At 35.7% G+C, this 22,043-nt stretch overlaps 2 protein-coding genes and 1 long non-coding RNA gene across 3 annotated transcripts; 1 reads left to right on the top strand and 2 right to left on the bottom strand.

Annotated features, from left to right (window-relative positions):
- Positions 1-20: 20 nt before the first annotated feature.
- Positions 21-6,211, bottom strand: LOC145559126 (uncharacterized). The gene is made up of 2 exons (XR_014092669.1): positions 6,023-6,211; positions 21-519 (listed from the first exon to the last, which is right to left on the bottom strand). It is a non-coding gene; the product is annotated as an uncharacterized LOC145559126 (long non-coding RNA).
- A 7,474-nt stretch (positions 6,212-13,685) lies between these two features.
- Positions 13,686-17,372, top strand: LOC145559122 (rop guanine nucleotide exchange factor 1-like). The gene is made up of 5 exons (XM_081620544.1): positions 13,686-14,251; positions 14,766-14,882; positions 15,000-15,523; positions 15,958-16,311; positions 16,503-17,372. Exons 1-5 carry the CDS (start codon positions 13,960-13,962, stop codon positions 16,929-16,931), a joined length of 1,716 nt encoding a protein of 571 aa, XP_081476670.1. The 5' UTR covers positions 13,686-13,959; the 3' UTR covers positions 16,932-17,372.
- A 1,432-nt stretch (positions 17,373-18,804) lies between these two features.
- Positions 18,805-21,150, bottom strand: LOC145560437 (alpha-amylase-like). Its single transcript, XM_081621691.1, has 4 exons — positions 21,030-21,150; positions 20,455-20,587; positions 19,247-20,052; positions 18,805-19,149 (listed from the first exon to the last, which is right to left on the bottom strand). The coding sequence occupies exons 1-4, from the start codon at positions 21,123-21,125 to the stop codon at positions 18,895-18,897; spliced, it is 1,290 nt and encodes a 429-aa protein (XP_081477817.1). The 5' UTR covers positions 21,126-21,150; the 3' UTR covers positions 18,805-18,894.
- Positions 21,151-22,043: the final 893 nt, after the last annotated feature.

Below are 22,043 nucleotides of genomic sequence, written 5' to 3'. Positions count from 1 at the left end.
TTTTAAGAAGTAAAGTATCATCATCAGAAATTCAAAACTGACTTCCCTAAAAATGAATCATGTCCATAATTATTTTTAATAGCTCATGGTTGAGGCATTGTTAGGGCTGTGTACAATATATATTGTACTCCGTAGTACTATTGAGACGCGCTATTGATTCATATGATTACAGCATATGATCTTAATGAAGAATAAAAGTATATTAAGCACCATAATATGGCATTAGCTGAATATAAATGAGCCTATGATGAACATGTACATCTTGTGAGTTGTGATAGCTTTTTAATGATACTATGCTACTGTAACATATAACTGTAATTTCTGATGTTAGGCAATCAAAAAGTTCTACATCTCTGTCCTCCATACTGACCCTGATGCCATTTCTTCAACCTCCGCCTCTTTTCCCGCCCTCCGACGTCCCTATAACTCAACTTCACCCCCACCCATTTTGCTTCTCCGGTTATCTCCTGTCGAGACACTGTTCGATATCAGGGATGTCATCAAACTCTGTAAAAGAATCTAGAGGCACACGAAACAAAGGCTGTCATTGAATAGCCAGTGCATGCTGAAGCTGTTAAATAACACCATCCTCGAAAGCCTCTCTTTCTAGTCTACATGCATGCAGAAAGCTATAGTTTACTTGGGTGACATGCAACTTTCTTCTGAGAAACTTCTCTCAGTAAATCAGTTGACTAAGTAATTAATGTGACATTTATATACCTAAGTAGTTTACTGAGCAAGACAACATTTTTTGGTATTCGAAGTATGCATGCAAATTATGAGTAACTAAGTTTATCATAGACATATAAGACATTTGTCATCATGCAGCTAAGGTCCATTAAAAGAGTAAATTTTTGATAAATAGTTTGAACGATCCAGGCAATATATCAACCATCATACATGAAAGTTATAATAACGTAAAATCAAGTAACATACTCCAAAATTTTGGCAAGAGATGAAAGTAGTTATAATCATAGCAGTAGTGCTGTTGATTGCACAAGCAGCAATCACAGAAGCAAATAACAGTAATAGTATCCTACAGCAAAAACCATCTATAGCAGATGATGAGAAGAGAAGCAGAATCCGTAGTACAAGTAGGAGAAGAAGAAGCAGATCAAGACTAAGAGGAAGGATAAGAAGTAGAGGAACAAGTCGAGGTGGTAGACTGAGAAGAGGCCGCAATTGTGACCCTTTATACGGTTACTTGTTTGATATGTGTGGGAGATGGCCTTTTCCTACTTCCCCTTCCCCTGATAATCCTTTTCTCCATACACCATCATCACCACCACCATTTTCACCTTCTCCCCAACCGCCTCCAACTGTGCTTCCTCCACCGCCATTTCTCTTACCACCATCACTACCGCCTCCTGCCCCACTTATCTTCCCTCCTCCACCAGCACCATTACTGTTACCACCACCACCAGTAATTCTACCTGCACCACCTGTAATAGTACCTCCACCACCAGTACTACCTCCCGCACCTGTAGTACTGCCTCCCGCACCTGTAGTATTACCTCCAGCACCTGTAGTAATACCTCCTGCACCTGTAATACTTCCTCAACCACCTGTGATACCACTGCCACCTTTATATTCCCCACCACCACCTCCACTTGTTCCTTCACCACCACCTCCATCATTCTTTTTTCCCACCACCAGTGTTTGGCTTCACTCCGCCTCCTCCATTGGTCTCGATTCTTCCACCGGAGTTTGGAATTCCACCTTTCTTCACACCACCTACAACACCATCAGCGCTCCCCTTTCCACCACCGATAGTTGAATCCCCACCAATGACACCGCCTATATTATTTCCTCCACCATTCTTGCCACCATCTCCACCACCAGTGTTTCAGCTTCCACCCTCACCACCGTCATCAGTTCCATCTTCGCCGATAGGGTTTGCATTTCCTCCATGGATACCACTACAAACTCCACCACCACCATCTCTTGGAGATATATACCAGCCATCACCAATACCATGGCTTCCATGGTCGCCATTACCATGGCCAGCACCTTCTGTTGGAGAAATCAACCAGCCACCAATAACATTGCCATGGGAAGCTCCTCCTGCTAACAATGGTAATGGCAATATTGATCAGCCACCAACATGGCCATGGCTAACACCTCCGGATGATGGTAGTAGTAATCGTGGTGATTTCGGTATGACGCCGCCATTTGTTGATCCATGGCTATCTCCTCCAGCATCACAATATGGGGATTATCCGCCAATTTGGATGGCTCCTAGCGAGCCAGACCAGTTTTTCTCACCACCTCTTGTACCAGTACCCACTTAATCTTTTACATTTTATAGATGCAATGTCAGCTGAATTTCCATTGATTTTGTCAAATGTTCTTGTCAAATATTTACTCCTTTTTTTTAATTAGTTGCAACATTTTTATTTTCAAGTTTGATAGTTGATACTGCATAACTATTACTTCCTCTACTTCTTTATAGTTGCAACACACACTTTATCACGATATTTAAGAAAAGTGATCTCACATGATATAATACATTTAAAATGGAGTTAAGATTATTAGAAGTATAATCAAGTGGGTCATAGCTTTAAATAAAGGTAATTGTACAATCTTCATCAAAGAAAACCTTCCTTTTATAGTGTGTTGCAACTATTGTTTTTATGGTGTGTTGCAACAATTGTGACATTTCCATTTTAGAAAAATATTGTTGTTATAAAGAAACGAAGGAAGTATTTCTTAAATATAAATCGCTAAAGATAAGCCACAACTCACAAGATAGGCATTCCTTAAAACTAGCGTTATAATTTATTGGCAATACAGTAAGTCAGAAATAGAGCTAGTTGCCAATTCCACAAACTAAAGTTTTTAATGTGGACTTTTACTTAGAAAAGGCACACAATACAAGGATTTCCTCATTCATTGGGTCTGTATATTTTCAATCTCTCATCGCCTACAACCGCAGTAGGGAGGCTACACGGTTGGCATTTCTATCCAAAATAACATAATAAATTTCGTTCTAGCGCCTTTGTCTATGCCTTATTGCCAGTTGCTTGTGCTACTGTGTAAAACCATACCTATTGAATTCCCAACTTCAGAGAGCTACATAATCCTAATCAATTCTCATATTAATTTTGGTTCAAAGTATTCTATAATTGCCTAGAATTTTATTTTTCCTTATAAATAGAACAGTGAAGAAGCAAAGTTTTAGCACAGCCCCAAAGTTTTCAATTATGAAAAGAAATATACTAATAATAATATTTCTAGCATTACTTTTGATCTCCCAGACATTCACAGAGGCTAGAACACATAAACATAACAAAGAGCCAAAGAAGAGAACACCTAGTGGTAAAAGTAAGAAAGGCAGAGGTAAGAGTGTTCATCATCATAAATCAAAGGGCAGTAAGACCAATGAAAACACTAGTTGTGATCCCTTGTACCAGTATCTTTTTGGTAGTTGTGGAAAATGACCATTTGCTCGATCTTCATCTAATAACCCATTTTTGCCAAGACAAAGGCCTTCACCGCCAGTGTCACCACCATTAACCCCCATAACTCCATCTCCTCCTATAATGCCACCTCTCGTACCATCTCCACCACCTCCATCGGTGACTCCTTCACCATTTGTATTACCACCTCCTCCTCCTTTAGTACCTTCTCCGCCACCACCCTTAGTAGCTCCATCTTCACCTACACAACCATCACCACCTTCATTATTGTCACCACCACTACCACTTGTTCTCTCCCCGCCACTTCCATTAACACCATCTTCGCCAACACCACCTGATATCTCAACATTAACTCCACCACCGGCACCTATATTTCCACCACAATTTGCATCACCACCACCCCAGCCAATAATCATTTCACCGCCACTTGCATCACCTCCACCAACAATCATTCCACCTCCACTTGCATCACCACCGCCAACAATCATTCCACCACCACTTGCATCACCACCGGTAGCACCAATCCTTCTATCACCTCCACCTGCACCGGTACTACCAATTTCATCACCACCACCAACACCAATCCCTTTTTCTCCACCACCTACACCAATACTACCATTGGCATCCCCTCCACCACCGACACCAACAATACCATTTGCTTCACCTCCACCATCACCAACGGTACCTATTGCTTCACCTCCGCCGGCACCAACGGTACCTATTGCATCACCTCCGCCGGCACCAACGGTACCTATTGCATCACCTCCGCCGGCACCGACGGTACCAATTTCATCACCACCACCGGCACCGACGGTACCGATTTCATCACCACCGCCGGCACCAACAGTACCGATTTCATCACCACCGCCGGCACCAACAGTACCGATATCATCACCTCCGCCGGCACCAACAGTACCAATATCATCACCACCGCCGGCACCAACAGTACCAATATCATCACCACCGCCAACACCAATCACACCATCTTTGTCACCACCACCAGCACCAACAGTACCAATATCATCACCACCGCCAACACCAATCACACCATCTTTGTCACCACCACCAGCACCAACAGTACCAATTTCTTCACCACCACCTACACCAATACCTCCTTTAGCCTCACCACCACCAGTGGATCCGGTTTTATCACCACCACCACCACCAATTGCACCATCTTTATCACCGCCACCAACACCAGTACCAACTGTTTCACCACCACCAACCCCCATTCCAAATACACCTCCAGCACCCATTCCTACACCAACCACATCCATTCCCTAGCTATTTTTACACCTCCATTGAACCCCATACCATAACACCAATCATTTATGCGTAGATATAAACCCTTCTAGTCTTCCAAACCCAACACTAGTCTAAACCCCGTGCCTATATCAACCCCTTCACTTCCATAAATTTCTTAAAATCACTAGACTACTCAATGTCAATCTAAGAAAGGAACTAAAAATAGCTATTCATGGATTCATGTCATGGTCACCCATATGATCAACCAGCCCCTAAGTCATCTCCACCATTCACTTACTCGATTAAGATTGCACAAATCTTTACAGTGCTAAAGGCTATAGCAGCAACAGCCTCTTCTAGTGATGTACGTTTCAATTTTAGTTTGCAGCTTTTTAATTATTGTACCAAAAAATGGATGCATTAGAGCATTCATAGACGAATATGATTGTTTATATATATACATATTAGTAGTTCAATTCTCTTGTTCAACTAATTTTCTATAACCTACATCGTTAATACAAAGCTAGCAACCTGGCAATTTACTCCCTGCTAAGGTTCATAACTCATAACTCATCGAAAATCCTAAAAGTAACTTCAAATGGAAATCAAGAAATTGAAAGGTTTGTGTATAAAGAGGCCAAAAAGGTGGAGTCATTAGGCAAATGCAACCATGTAACTCTCTCTTTTCCAATTTAATTTACACTCTATCTTATTTGACAATTAGTTGTTCAATCTTCGTTGCAATTATACAAAATGACATTTAGGAACACAAATATCCAATGTGAGAGTAACAAACTTCCACCTCTCAACTCACAATCAAATAAATAACCTAACTAAAGAAAACCAAAGCTTAACACTAACTCTATTTTCGCCTTTTCGACATTGAATCCTTTAGAGGGGGATTGTAACTCTACATTGTAGAGTTGAGATAATCACAACCCTCCATAATTATATAGTTACCCATGATACATATATACCAAAATTAGACCATTAAGGTTTTACCCTTTCTGTATAATTGAAGCTACAATCATCCTCCATTGTCAATTTTCCAAGCAAGAAACAACTGATAGCTAGTAATTCTCCATTACCAATTAACCAAAACAGAAACAATTGAATGCAAGAAATCCTCCATTACCAATTAACCAGAACAGAAACAATTGAAAGCGAGTAATCCGGACCCATTATCAATAAACCAAGGCAGAATCAATTGAAAATAGGTAATGAACAGTTTGTGAATTCCTATTTACATTGTTATTAATTTAGCACACTCAAGAACAACAACAATAGCCCTCAATCAATTAAGCACTAAAATTTAATCTGGTTGAAATTGACATGCCAAGAAAAAAAAAAAAAAAAACCTGATTAAGGAATTAAATAATGATCTGCAAGCTTATCGATGGTCGCCGGAAAATTGTGGAGTCCTTGAGTAGAAGTGGTGGAAAGAGAGCATAAGAAAAAATAAAGTGAGAAGAGTAGAGGAAAGAGTGGGTTCGATCCCAATACCTTTCCCTACCACCAAACTACCATATCCCACTACGTTAACTCGAGTCGGGTTGACCTATGAGTGATTTCGGTTATATGGGCTTATTTAAGATATTTGGGCTTGAGAATAATTGGACTTTGACCAATGACCTTGGTTTATAATCTTGTATGATAGTATTAAGTTAGCCACTTAGAATCAATCGTTCTTTAGCCAAATATTGCTAATTTGCAATTGTAATAACTAAATGAAAATTAAAGTACAACCAAAATGTTTGTAATTTTTGAAGTAGGGAGTAAATGTTTTACGTTAGAATGTGAGACGTGATCCAAGTCCATGATATAGTACTCCGACACTCCGCATGGTATAACTCATGTACTTCAGTACAATTTTGATACTTACCTAACTTGCCTCATGACTGGCTTATGATAGAAATTTGTTCGGAATAAAATTAAATAGCACATGTATGAGTCATATGGCGTACTCAAACTTTTTGTATGCCAAAATCAACATTTAACATAAAAACTCCTAAATTGTCCAAGTAAAAAAGATCACATGGTATCTCTCTCTTTACCTCCACCATTCGTCATATTATATTCCCCGCCCTTCTAGCTTCCCCCATCTTATCTATTTCTCATGGGAGACCTCCATCGATCATAACCCTAAAACTTTTAGCCTGTGTTACAAGAAAGTACATTATCGAGACTAACTTCCTTGAAGTTTATTTTATCCTTGTACAGTTGTAGTGTTGTACTGACGTATCCACTCTCACTAACACGACCATATCTAAAAAAAAAACTTTAATCTTGACTCAAACCTTATCCGGTTATACCCATAGAAGGATTGAACTACCTTGTCCAATAATACCTTGACCCGATCAAAGTTTAATATCAGGTTTGAACAGTTTATATGTGCCCAAATTTTTGACCGGCCCGATTGGCCTGAAATAGTGAGTTTGGACACGATTTTACCAAAACCCGACCCATGATCCTAATAATCACCTCTAACTCTCTAAGTCTAATATTCATGGCAGTTTGCTAACTCGTAAAAAGCAGTTAGCAATAACTGAATAATTTATCATGCACTGAGGTTGTTATTTGTTAGGACTGTTAGGACTATGTACGATTAATATTGAAGTAGTGAGACGCGTAAATGCGTAATTGATGCTAATGCAAACAAGAACTAATAATACGAAGTATGTATTAGTATTAAACAAAACACCTTAATACGGTATTAGCTGTGTGTAAACAAGCTTATTTATATTAGTATAATTTTTTGGCGTAATAATATAGATTATCTTGTGAAAGCTTTAACTTAATTTGATAATATGCTAGCTAACAGCTAACTAATTATTTATGATTATCTCATAATTTGACATTTGATCGACTAGAAATCATGTTTAATAGAATTTCATTGATTTTTTAGATATATACTAATACATCTTATTAGTTAGGCTAGAAAATCTTGTCATAAAAACTAAAATAAATAGTTGGTTAGACGCAATTTCCAGCAAATCAATGTGTTTTTTTTTCCTAACCCCTTCGTCCCTATCCCTAAGACGGAGTACAAATTAATACTCCCTTTGTTCGTAAATTCCGCACTAAAACCAATTGGCAATAATAGGAGTAACTCCTCTACCTTATAAAGTGGAACCACCTATCCTCTTTTTCCAGTGTGGGACATTCACAAGTGGGCTACAATGGGTTTTAACAATTAGGCTCCGTTCTCTTCACCTTAATTTTTCTGAACTAAAATTATTTTTACGGAACTGAAATTATTTTTGCTGAACTTAAATTATTTGAACTAAAATTATTTTTGCTGAACTGAAATTAATTTTACTTAATATTATTTTTTTAAGGTGAAAAGAACAGGGTCTTACTCGTAATTGTTTGTTAAGTTATCATACACTGCACCAAAAAATTTCAATCAGTTGTTAGGGTAAAACTTTGTTACGGATCAATGCGTAGTCTAGATACACAAGTTTCTGTTAGATGCATGGGGGTTCAGATTTCTATTCGACTTTAGGTGAAATACCTACATTTGAGTATAATACATAGCTTTTTGATTAAAAAAAAAAAATCGTTTTGATCTATTGGTATATCATGAAAATAAATAAACAACTAAACTTGGTGAACCCACAAGATACCATGATTAATTGTGAGAATAAAGAAATAAGCGTGCATAAGTTGATCCACTCTTTACGTCAGTTTACTATCATAGGCGCATGAAATCAAGATTTTGCCTTAAGATCCTATAACAATAACCCTTTAAAGCACAATTAGGAGCATATTATAAACTAATACTCCACTAGTACAATACTCCACTGTGTTTATATACAAATGTAGCATAAGTGCACTTTTTTTTACATACTCCACATAATAGCTACTGCGGAGTATGGTGATGTTCTTTTGAGCTATTCTGCTTTGATGAGTCCTATTTTGCTCTATTGAGCATTAATAATCTGTTTTGCTAATACCTGTTCTACTTAGTTGAAGGATATGTTCTCTTCAGCTTAATTTCAGTTCAGTTTAGTTACAAATGTCCTTCTCTCATAAACAGTTTAGTTCAACTCAATTCAGTAAATCATATTAGACTCGAAGTCTGCTCTTGTTATGCTTGTAAGCTCAAAAGAACAAGGCTTATGCATCTTAAAATTTTAGGGATATACCAGTAGTTGACATCTATATAGAATATGAAGTATTCCTTAGGAGTATTAATTACAGTGGTACTAGTAGTAGAGATTAGAATAATGAGAAGGGGTAATTAATGCAATAATCCCATTCTCCAAAAACTATGATTAGCTCGTAAAACAGCGTACATTTGCTGATTACCATGTGAAGTGTAAATTAATTAGTCGTAGAAAAAAAAAAAAAAAAAAAAAAAAAGGAAAGATGGTAGTCTAGAGCAGAGTGTACAACAGTTGAGATGAGATGGCGCAATCATGCACATGTATCATTAACAAGCGAGCAGGAGGCAGTAGGCAGTCATCATAAATTAAAAGACTTTATGTTGCTGCTATTAACGGCCTTGATACATCCAACTCGTCACCCTCTACAGATTAAATCGTGTGCTTAAACTTGCTTTTCACCCTTTTGTGAATTGTCAACTTTTTTTTTTTTTTTTTTTTAACCAACATGTGGTATGATGTTAAAATGTACTGCAATGAATCAATGGGTAATGAGTTAGGTCCTGTTCTCGTCGGATTATTTTCAATAGGCAAGGTTTATATACGAGTGTTTCAAAGCTTAAATTAGGGTCTGTTCTTATTGACTGAACTGAACTGAACTGAGCTGAATTGGGCTGAACTGAAATGAACTGAACTGAAATGAATATTTTATAAGAGAAGAAAATTAGGAGCTGAACTGAACTGAACTGAATTGAATTTCAACGTAAAAGAACAGACCCTTAGTGTAAATTTTGGTTGTATATCTTAATTTTATAAAATTATTATTGAGTTATTGTCCTTATTGACAATGAAAATTTCACAACATGCAATCTTTTTTCTTTGAAAAAACAAGATGAGCAATGATCCATTTGGATCATTTCACAAAAAGACTAGGCTAACCTATGTACTTTCTCACTTTTCTTCATCCCAATGGATTCTACCACTAGTTATAGCTTTACCTTTGTTAATTTTTAAACACAAACCGCACCAAAAAAAATTCAAACAAGGAATCAATTGAAAATATCGAAATGGATCAATGAATTTGGTGGCTTCAAAAACAAAAAAAAAAAAAAAAAAAAAAAATATGGATGAAAGAATCATAACCAATCACAAACCAAAACGTGGATATTAAATAAAATCCTAGCTTTACCTTTTTTTACTACCAAAAATAAATAAAGTAAATAATTTGATATGTATTTACTGAATTAGGGTAAAGAAATCAATGAGATGCTCCAAAATTTTCAAACCCAAAAAAGCTTCCCAATTTCACTAAAATGGCATTATTCCAATTCAGAAAACACGCAATCAAAATCCTACAATACCTTAAAAAAAAAATCTCCCTCATATGTGAAAATGATTTGATTCTCTCTGTCCATAATTTTAGCAGGTTTTTTTAGCTCAAATGTCGAAAACAGTCATTATTATGGGTTCGAAGAAATTTTGTACTTTCTATTTCAAGACTTTTTGTGTGAATTTCTTAAAGGGCACAAAATTTATGAAAATAATTTGACCAACAGAGGAAATTTAATTTAAAATTGCACTCAAAATGAAATAAATGGGTAATTACTTCTAATCAATTCGTGCAACTCCCTATTTAATTTCTTGATTAATTTGGTCAATACTATTAATAGTCCTTTCTTCTAAATACACGCCCCTAGAATATAAATTAGGTGGTGATTATGATTATTCCTTTCAAAATAACGTACTCAGTGCAGAGTACTACTCCGTATGTATGTGATTATCATAACGGAGTACTCGTATTACCTACTTTGAAAACAAGTTTTAAAATGACGCTTTATACTTGGAGCATGTTTGAGTATTTTTCTTTTTCTTTTTTTTTTTTTTTTTTTTTTGGAATGGAAATAAATTCAATTAGGAAAATAATAAACATGGTCCTAAGGGCTATGTATAAGAAGCTAAAAAAGGAAATGTTAATGATAATTAACATTTGTTACACTAATCTGTGCGTGATTTGGTCATGAACTTTCAACTTAATTCCATTTTCGAAAGTATATTTAATGCTTATATATAACCCTAAGGGCTACATATATCATTACCCTTCAATTAAATCATTAGTCGTTTAGGGTCTGTTCACATTTACTTAATTTCAATTCAGTTTAGCTCCAATCAGTTCAGTTCAGCTCCTAATTTCTCTCTCTCATAAAATATTCATTTCAGGTCAGTTCCGTTCAGTTCAGCTCCAATTAGTTAAGTTCAGTAAATATGAACAAGCCCTTAGTCTTACTGAGTTACCAAGTGTTTGGTTAGAATGTTTGGATAACAATTACAATAATGTAGAGGTAATGGTTTCCACCAACTTGTTACCTCTCTAAAACCTCAATTAATAATTATCCTGCACCTATTTCAAACAAAAAAAAAAGAGTTAGGTAAAAAAAAAAAAAAAAAAAAAAAAGATTTTCCCTCCCGATTTTAGGTAAGTCTGGATCGATTCTCACCTCGACCTTATGATTCTCTAAACACCCAAACAAAAATAAAATAAAATAATGAAAATGTAAGAGTTCAAAAAGACTTTTTTTCTCCCTCTTGTTTGTTTCGTTCCGTGCACTTATTTAATTTGTTACTCATAAAAATCAATCAATTTTGTACGTAGTAGGTCATTTTCTTACTTGATCATTAGTATTTGGGGTATTTGATTGGGAAACATGTTTGCAGGTCATTTTCTTCCTCGATCATTAGTATTTGCGGTATTTGATTGGGAAACCTGTTCGCATTTACAACTTACAAGTATGTATGCGTGATATCAATATCAAATAAGTTCAGTTCAGATCTAATAAGTTCAGTTCAGTTCAGCTCTAATAAGTTCATCAGTTCAGTTTAACTCAGCTCAATTTAGTCAATCAGAACATGTCTTTAGTTTGGTTGGTTTACAACAAATCAAGTCAAAATTTTAGTCACAATTCAAAAGTCACAAGACTTGTGTATCTACTACGATGCTCAGAAGTAGACATATCGTAACTCCTCCATACGTTCATACTTCAACAATTCAATGCTTCATATCATAATGCCATAATTAGGCCATAGTTGCTACTTGCTAGAATACTAGTCTATACTCCATAGTTCTATACTATACAGTTAACAAAGAAAAACGTTACGCTATCATCATGTCGTTACTTTATTATCATTCGTTACCCCTTGTTCTTCTTCCTCCCTCTAAAAAATCATTAAAAATAAAGGAATTCCACCGGCCCACATCCCCATGCATGCACTGTAATGGTGGGCTCCATACCATGCCTAGCTAATACTAATTCTAATTCTAATCCTAATAGGGTTTCTCTAAACATAATTAATTGTTACTTTAGTCAAACTAATAAACTCGTAATTGTCTTTTGCTAATTTTAATTATTTTCCAAATAGAGCTAATAAGAAAACTACAATAAAAATGCTTGATCTCATCATTTTAATAGTAGGAGATAATAAAATGTCGTAAAAGTTGTAATACGGCCGGTTTCAGCTTAATTAAAAAGTACCAGGAATAAACTTAAATTAATTATGCAAATAAAGGATTTTGCTGACATTTGTTATTGGTTTAATAATTGGGTTTTTCTACTCTTGTTCCCGAATTCCAAGGCCAGTTTAATCGACCATATAAAGTTATACTATTACCTTATCATCGGCATCAATTTTTTGTGCCTATTTCTGGGCCATACGTTGTTTTATTGCTTTCTTCTTTGTCTGCTTTTTTTTCTTCTTTGTTAGAGCTAGCGCCATTGTGATTTGAGCTTATCTTGCCAATTTCCCCATTTTTTGGTAAGAAAAATAAAAAGATTGTGACATCAAACTAATTCAGAGGGATATGGTAAACAGTAGTCCAACAATTATAAATGACTTTTAGGCTACGGTATGTGTCATAAGTTAACACGTTCTCAATAGTAAATACAATGTAATTAGTCCGAATCAAGTATATACGATCTCATGGGACGAGCCTATAGTCACATAATATGATCAATTTTAGTGCACCAAAAAATCATATGATCAATTTTACCTTAAGCCCTTAGATACATTGTAGCTAGGTGTAAATTATGTCAATCAATTCCAAATAGAGGAAACTAAGTTAGTTGTAAACTTGTGCAATGTACAATTTTTGCTTTGTTTTGAAAGTGATTATATAAACGTAATTTCATAAAATGACTATACATATGACCATATATTTGAGTATATAGCTTCCTATTCATGGTTTAGAAATCTCCATGACAGTGCTGTTATGAGCTGGTACAATATTTGATTTTACTTTGTATTAATTTAAACAAATCTATTCCATTTATGTTGTAAATCTAAACAGATAATATTTATGATAGTGAATCATTAAATAGAAATAGAATGAGTTCAATGAATATGTTTGTATACCATAGTATGAAATATGATCATATACCAAGTACTATAGTATGAAATTAACACAAAGGATTAAGGCTCATTATAATTGATAACTTTTCGTGTTCAAAGGATTTCAAAGAGCCAACCCTTTAATAAATACAAAAAAACCAGATTAAAACATTTGGCTCTTTAAGTTCCTCATTTTTTTAATGTTTTTTGGAAGTGAGGAGCTGAATTTAGCTGAACTAAAATGAATATTTTATAAGAGAAGGAAATTAGGAGTTGAACTGGACTTATTAGAGTTGAACTAAACTGGAAATAATCAAATGAAAACAGGCTTTGAGTATCCTCAATTTGACGACATTATGTTAGGTTAGGATAAAACATAATGTCCAATTTTTTTTTTTTTTCACAAGAGTTTAAAAACTTAAAATAGTACTCCTATTGTAAACAAAACAAAAAAAAATTTACTCACCCAAAAAAAAAAAAAGAGAAAAAACAAGAAAAAAAAGTGAAAAAGCCCTTATCAAAAACCAAGAGGAAACCACAGTGTCTGTGTCGGGCACCTTAAGCATCTTTCTTTCTCTCTCCTCTTGTCATATTATTACGAATACTCCGTAAAAAAAAACCACATTCTCTCTCTTTCTTCTCTTTCTCTCTCTGGTCCCCACTTTCACTTTCTCTCTCTTCCTCCATTATCACTCCTTCATCCTTCCGCAACAACAACAACAACCATCAACATTCCCTCTCTTTCAATCCACAATGCAATAACAGATCTCCACCATTCAACCCTTCATTCCCAGATTCAATCTTCATCAATGGGTAGTGTTTCTTCAGAAGACGATCAATACGACCAACAAAGCGATAGAGGTGGTGGTAGCTACTGTTTGAGTGCAGATGTTAGTGAATCTGAAAGTTCTAGTAGTTTCTCTCTCCTTTGTTTTGACCCTGATGCTGCTCCTTCTACCTCCACCTCTTCCCCTGCTCTCCGACACCCCGGAAACTTCAACTTCGCCGCTACTCATTTCGCTTTTCCGGTTATCTCCGGTAGAGACGCCGTTCTTTGGGATGACATCAAACTCCCTCAATCCAACGACTCTGATTTTTCCGGTAAATATTTATAATATATACCCACATTCCCTTTTTTTGGATCTCTGTTTTTATTTTATTTTTTGTATAAAATTTTTACTATAGTAGTATAATGACATTTCTAATTTTGTGTTTTGGGTTGCTTTTTTTGGGAGAAAATTCAGTTTAATGTGTCGGCTATAATTTTATTTATTTATTTTTCAAAAAATTGGATATATCTATGGCGAAATTTCTGCGAATGGAGACTGATTGGATTTATCATAATAATGTCATTTTCTTCTTATTTTTTTGTCTAATTTGGTTTTTTTTTTTTGGGGTCAGTGAAAAAATGGTGACCTTGTATTATAAATCTGTGGCTTAATCTATGGGTAATTACTAATAAGTCAAAGTATTGATAAATTGTGTTTATTTCCATTTTTGAGCATCTGTTATGATTATTTTTTTTCATTATATTGACTGTTTCTATGTATATCTGAAAAAATTAAATAATAATTTGTGGGTTTTTTTTGGGTTTTGTGTTTGTTGATGTGTACAGAGGTAGAGTTGATGAAGGAGAGATTTGCAAAGTTGTTGTTGGGAGAGGACATGTCTGGTGGTGGAAAGGGAGTTTGTACTGCTCTTGCTATCTCAAATGCAATTACCAATCTTGCTGGTATAATTACTTACATTCTATACTTTGTTTTATTTGACATTTTTTGATATTTTTGTTGTCTAGTACTATTTTGGTGAATTTTTAGTCTGATTTTGGTTTGTTTGTTGAATTGGGTAGCTACTGTATTTGGGGAGTTATGGAGATTAGAGCCGTTGGCGTCGCAGAGGAAGAAGATGTGGTGCAGAGAAATGGAGTGGTTGTTATGTGTGAGTGACTCGATTGTTGAATTAGTCCCGTCGATACAAGAGTTTCCTGGTGGGGGTTCGTTTGAGGTCATGGCAACGAGGCCGAGGTCGGATTTGTATGTGAATCTGCCTGCTCTTAAGAAACTGGATGCAATGTTGCTTAGTATGCTTGAAGGGTTTAAGGAGACTGAGTTTTCGTATGCTGACCGAGAGAGTGATGATCGGGATCCTCTTAAAACAGCGGTGTCTAATGGTCGGCCTTCTGTTAGACAGGAGGAGAAGTGGTGGTTGCCTTGTCCGAAAGTTCCGCCTCGTGGGTTGTCTGAGGATGCTAGGAAGAGGTTGCAGCAGTGTAGGGATTGTACTAATCAGATTCTCAAGGCTGCTATGGCTATTAATACCAGTGTCATTGCTGAGATGGAGATTCCTGATGTTTATTTGGAGTCTTTGCCTAAGGTGAGAAGCTTATTACTACCATTGTTGCCTGATATAGGTGTAATGATGCTTGTATATATGTATTTAAATCTTCATTGTCATTCAGTTGGCTGCTGCAACTAAATTTGAATACACAAGCACTAAACTGTTCCCTTGATCAGTCCAGTACAATGTGTATTTATACCTTGTGCTTGTATTTCGTCTGAGTGAAAGTTATTGCTTTTATTGGTAGTGATATCAGTCTGTAGAGTTTTGTAAATTTACCCTCCTTTGTCTGTTTTTCTGTGACCGAGAAGTGGTATTAATTCTGCTGCTAGAATCTGTGCTCTTGTCGTCCAAATTTGAATGTTATTGTCCAACATTTCCTGTCTTTTTCTATGCAATTTGGTTTTCTGTGAGATTGATGCGTCCTGTGTAGCAATGTGTTTACTGATTAATAAACCTTGCCTTGGCAGAACGGAAAAGATTGTCTAGGAGAGGTCATATACCGCTATGTAACTGCTGAGCTGTTCACACCTGATTGCCTACTTGATTGCCTTGACTTGTCTTCGGAACATCAAATCCTGGAAGTTGCCAATAGGATCGAGGCATCGGTTCATGTCTGGAGATTGAAAGATCAGAAAAGACTTGCAGGTCAGTCTAGAAGTAAACGAGCAACTTGGGGTGGCAAGGTCAAAGGTCTTGTATCCGATAATGACAAGAATCAAGTTCTTGCACGACGTGCTGAAACGCTTTTGAGGTTCCTGAAGCTTCGGTTCCCTGTACTTCCACAAACAGCTCTAGATATGAGCAAGATACAGTTTAACAAGGTACTTTGTCGATGCCCCATAATTTGCTGCATCATTGCTAATTACCCCAGATGTAATATCGTATTGTTGTTCCTACTTGGATTTAAAATTCATACTTAAACAAAGTGATGAAAGTTTTTGCCATGTGATTGCTGGAAGGCATGCATTTCTTATATTGAAAGTACTCAAAATTTTGCATTTATGTCGTGCAGGATGTTGGGCAAGCAATACTAGAAAGCTACTCAAGAGTTTTGGAGAGCTTAGCATTTAACATTATGGCTAGAATAGACGATTTATTATTTGTGGATGATGCTGTTAAACAATCAGCTTCAGAGTCCAAATCTCTTTTCTGTAGAGGAGGTTTTGGTGGTCTCCCGATCCAAAAACGCATGTCACCTAGCCCCTTCTCTATTCAACATACTCCTTATGGCTCACCATTTGCTACCCCAAGCTTCTGTTTCTCCCCTGCTGCTGGAGGAAGCCCTAGATCACTCTCCACCCTCAGCAAAATGAACCTTAAAGCAGGAGAAGAGGATGTGAAAGCTGATAAAATACTGTCAGAAGAATTTGAGAGGATCTGGGCACATCCAGGGAATCTGAGTGCGAGGAAAGCACCTGGAGATGCTCCTGAGAGAGACTGATGACGACAATACCTAAGAGGACAGCTTCCCAGAACAGCTAAATATAACTTCTTCTTTGTAAATTCTCTAGCAACAGACCATCTGTGCAGTAAGTTTCTTGTTAGTTTAAACTTTAAATTAGGTTAGTTACAATATTCGCTACTCTGTACTAGGTTTTTGAGGAGGATTTAGTATATGTTAGGACCTATTTTTAGCAAGTCTTTCTTAAAAATGTTTATGTTTACAGCTCTTTTGTTGGCAATCATTAGTAGACGGATAGAGTGGGAATAGTAAGATGGTAAGAGACGGGGGTGTATCATAGTCATGGATTAGTAGTTTAGTACTTTCTATATTTGCCAGGAAACCTGAGATTATATGTAAAGGAGGGCTCTTTAATTTCCTAATCAAATGCGCTTTGATTACTCTTTTTTTTATAAGTAGTTTTCATTTTTCATCACACAAGTTCCATTTGGTGAATTTGGTAAGGGTGCAGAGCTATTTGGTTTAGTAATCGATCAATTTAAGCCAATGTGGTTGCTGTTGGAGTCATATTCCAGATTTAAGTTGATTAGTTTATCACGATACAATCTTGTTTGGTCAGCTAGGGTCAATTTTGATATGAGTTATGTAATAACGGATTATTCAGATTGGGCAATCAAGTACGAGTCTATCTGTCATGTAAAACATATGATACAACCATTAGCCGCATTGATCTTTTGCATTGGCTTAAAACATGTCATGTAAATATGTAATATGGATATACAGTTTCAGTAAGTTTGTTTAGGTAGTGCAAGCCTTTGTAATGATCTTTACAAGCAATTTTGTTGCTTCTGCTATTTCTAAATTCCTATTTCTTGTTAGCACTGTCTTATGGATTTACACTCCCTTGTCAGTACTCAGAGTCACTGTCTTATGGTACAGATTGAAATTCACTATGATCCCAATATCTCCAATAGCACTAAGCTTAGCCAAATATGTAGTACAGACTACCTTCTTGTACAACATATCAATGAAATCAATTTAGACTCATCTATTCACGCGTTGATAAGTGGTTTTAGAGATGAAACGTCACTTGACTCGTGTACAGGTTCTACTTGGAGTTGGGTTCAGTCTATCAAGTCAGGTTTAAATTTATTAATAAGATGAGGTTTATCCTACACATTCGACAGCCATTGAGGACATGTAGGAGGAAGTTATAAATCGAGTAGATAGATTCCAGCCGAAAAGCTGTATGTTTGGGCGGATATGGATTCAATAATATATGTTACATGTGTCTATGGGAGTTATGAATTGAGTTGCCTTTATTTTTCTTAAAACGTCACAACTTCAAGATATAGTCAATTCGTCCCAAGCTATTAATTGTACCGAATTTAATTTTTCTCAAGCTTTTGTATCTGTTCTGAAGCCGTTTTACTTGGACCAAATGGATGTCTTAAGCTAAACGCCTAAAACTAGAACTAATCATGTATGGTCAGGTTTGGTTGGCCCAGTTTTTGTTGATAATTTCGTTTTTTGCTGAACAAACTGTATTTTTAGTTTCACCTTTGCAATCCTAGACCCCATCTTCCAAAGTTCCAACTGTCTACTTAATGCCTTAGGGTGGTACTGGCCACTTTTTGGACCACGGCTCTAGCCTTATGAGTTATGACCTGCTCTAGCTGAAGCAGGGAAGTGTTATTGTGCTTACCATTAAAACTGGAAATGGTACCAAAACTGTCATAATTGCTACATTGGCTGATCATTTGAATATTATAGGCGATGAGCGGAGGCAAATGGGCTATGTTTTTACTCACTTTTGTTAGTTAGTCGGTATATATGGTGCGGTAATGTAACAGCTAATAAATCTATCAGCAAACATCTAGTCAATTATTTGAAGGTGTAAAGAGACTATCATAACCCATAAGCTTCATTGTAATTCATGAATTGTGTTACATTTGATCGATTAACAAAAAAGTAACGTAACATCTTCGGAAAACTTTAATTCTTAGCCTTGTTTCTCCCATACACAGTAACAGTTTCCATGCGTCACAATTTTGTAATTTGGCGGAACAAAATTGCCCGTTGCCATACTTGACCCAATCTTCACTATGATCCTATCGCCTACCATTGCCACATATAGATCAGGATCAGAGGCGAGTATATTCACGTTACTTGTTTCAGATATCGCGTTCCTTGTTCTTATGGATGTCAATGCTATAATTTCTTCCTTTAATCCCCAATCAAAGAAATGATCATAGAACTGCAACATAAAAAATAAGTGTTAATTAGTGAAAATATAGTCACTTAGTTTTTTAACTACGAAATTATACTACCTCTGTTTGGATTTAGTTACTTACTATGCATGGAATTCCTGGATGGGTGAGAATATAAGCATATCCTTGCATAACTTTATCAGACGGAAAAGCCCAAAGCTTCTGACTTGAACCTGTATCATGATTATCTAAGAAAGTAACAGCATTTTTCGGTGAAATTCCAATAAGTCCACTAGGCCTTCCATAAGGATCCTTCATCCTCCACCACTGCCCTTGTACCGCGTACTGAAGTATCCCTTTGGTGGTGAAATCAAACGCGGTCACCACTCCTCCACCAGAGGCTTCCACCCATCGAGCCAACTCACTTCTATGCGCGTCCTGGTTATAGTCAGGTGCACCATTAAGATAAGTAATCGAGTCCCACAACTCTCCTACAGCAAAATCAGGCTGTGTTCGTTCTATGTACAACTTTGTTATGCTAGGAGAATATCCCTTAACAAAATCAAGCCTCCAACCATCAAAGCCAATTTCGGCTTTGAGCCAATTCATCCAATCTATAAGCTCCTTTTGTACTCTTGGATTAAGATGATCAATGTCAGGGGCAGCAGCGTAACCATCCCCGGTATCAGGGTTACCGGAACCATCAGAGTATTGTGTGTCGTCTCTGCAGATAGCCCAAGGACCCCAATCTAAACGATCATCTGGAGTTCCTCCTTCGAACATGCAGTATATACCTCTTCCATCTTGTTTTTCAGCAGTTCTGTGATTGATGACTATGTCTGCAACACATTTGATCCCTTTTTGGTGGAAATTGCTGATTAGTGTCTTCAGTGCTATTTGATTACCATATTTTGATGCATCGAGATCGTATAATCTTCCAGGCAAATACCCTGAAATAATTATAAATGTTATTAGTAATTAATTAAGAAAAGTATTTGATTACTCGATAATTGATTAGGTTGTCCTTATTTTTTTTTTTTTTGCCAAATGCGCGCGCAAACACACACATAGAGGAAAACAAAAAAAACGTTTGTCTTGTCAATTGTGTTGCAGTGTATTTAATTTATGCCCTATGTCATCAAATAGGCAGAAAGTAAAAGGAAGTCAACTGTTAAAGACAATATTATCTTTTGAATAATTAAATTTTAAGGAATGTGAATTAAAAATATTTTGCTAATACTCTTTAATCGTTTGTCACGTCACATTTTGCTAGTACGGAGTATATTTTAATTACGTCATCAACAAGAGTATTAATTTCGGACAAAGAAAGTTGTAAAAAAAACTAAATTTACCTTGGGGTGAAACGGAATGGCTTGGCGGAGGAAGCCACACATGAGTTACTCCAGCTCTAGCCAAATCATCAATTGAGTTGCTTAAAAAGCTATATAAACTTCCTTGCTTATTGCATGAATCCCAATTGAATCCCTGATAACAATGGAGAATTAGTTTAGAAAAAAAATTCGAAGTTAAAAACCAAAATGTAACACAAACTATATATAAGATTAAGACATAATTCTCCTAAGACGGATTTTTAAAAAAAATTCATCAACTTAAGATTGTTAATATAATGTCACATTATCACTAATCAGATACAAAAATAATTCCTTTAGCATTGTTTTTTTATCAAGTCTTGTTAACACTACATGTAGTGTAATACACCAAATATGAAATACCCTAAGAGAAAGTTGGATAGATCGATAGATAGACTCAGAGTGTATGTGATCTCTAATAACCTCCAAGCCTCCAACAAATTAAGTAGTTAGAATTATACACAGGAAAGCTTGTCGAATAATAAAAATGTAGATTGATGTCTATCTAGTACGGAGTAGTAAATATGCTTATTTGGTTTGATAAGTGTTTAACATACCTGAAACAACAAAGTAGGAGTAGCAAGATTGAGTAAAAGAGAGAAGGACAAGAAAAGGAAGGCAAAAGAGAGAGAATTGAAGCATTTGATCTTCATCTTTAGAAATACTTGTAATATAAGTAGAAAGCTAGCTAGTATTTGCATGAATGTACGTATACCAAATAAAGGGTATTTATAGCCACAAAATTGTACTGTATAAGGTTAACGTATAATGAATTTATTTTAAAGATAAGATTTGAAAACGTTATTCGGTGCAAACAAATTAAGTTGATAAACTCTGGTGGTCAGATTAGCCGCATTGATTGACAAATTGCTTGCACCGTGATTATAATAATTCTTCACTCTAAGGTTTTTACAATAATAATTATAGATTTAGATGTACTCTGTATGTTTGTATAAAGTATGTATCAAAATTGACAATGTATGTATAATATGTATGTTGTACATTACTTAAGTGTATTCATATTGTATTCTTGTACCAAAAACTAAATGGGTCTTTCTAGATGATTAAAATAAGAATATGTATTTTAACTAGTTACATATATAAATACACGTCTCTATTCAAAAAAAAAATAAAAAAAAAAATAAAAATAAATAAATACACGTCTCCTGGCCTTCACTAACTCAAAGCCATCAAGGGTCTTTATGTGATTAATTAGAGAATGTATGTAATTTTAAACAATATTATATGACTTCGAGAAACATCTCCAACCATCTCACTTGAGTTTTCGATATAAAATTCCAAATCTTCAAATATGATATTAAAGGACAAATTATACTATTATTATCTTCAATTTTTGACAATTTTCAGCGATTCTGGAACCAAAAAAAAAAAGAAAATAAAGTGTTTCTAACGTCCTCACAAGACCTCAAAAGGTCATTTGAGTGATTGAAATCATCTACTTTACCTTTAAACTATCAATTTAACAAGTTGTGTACACATATATAACTAATTACTATAAAGGTCCTATCAGCTATCAAAACACCGTACCACATAACTAATTATATATATGG

This window comes from Chenopodium album, chromosome 9 (assembly GCF_948465745.1).
Source record: "Chenopodium album chromosome 9, dcCheAlbu1.1, whole genome shotgun sequence".
Lineage (NCBI taxonomy): Eukaryota > Viridiplantae > Streptophyta > Magnoliopsida > Caryophyllales > Amaranthaceae > Chenopodium > Chenopodium album.
The sequence above is the reverse complement of the archived record's forward strand: the minus strand, read 5'-3'. Positions and strand labels throughout refer to the sequence as shown.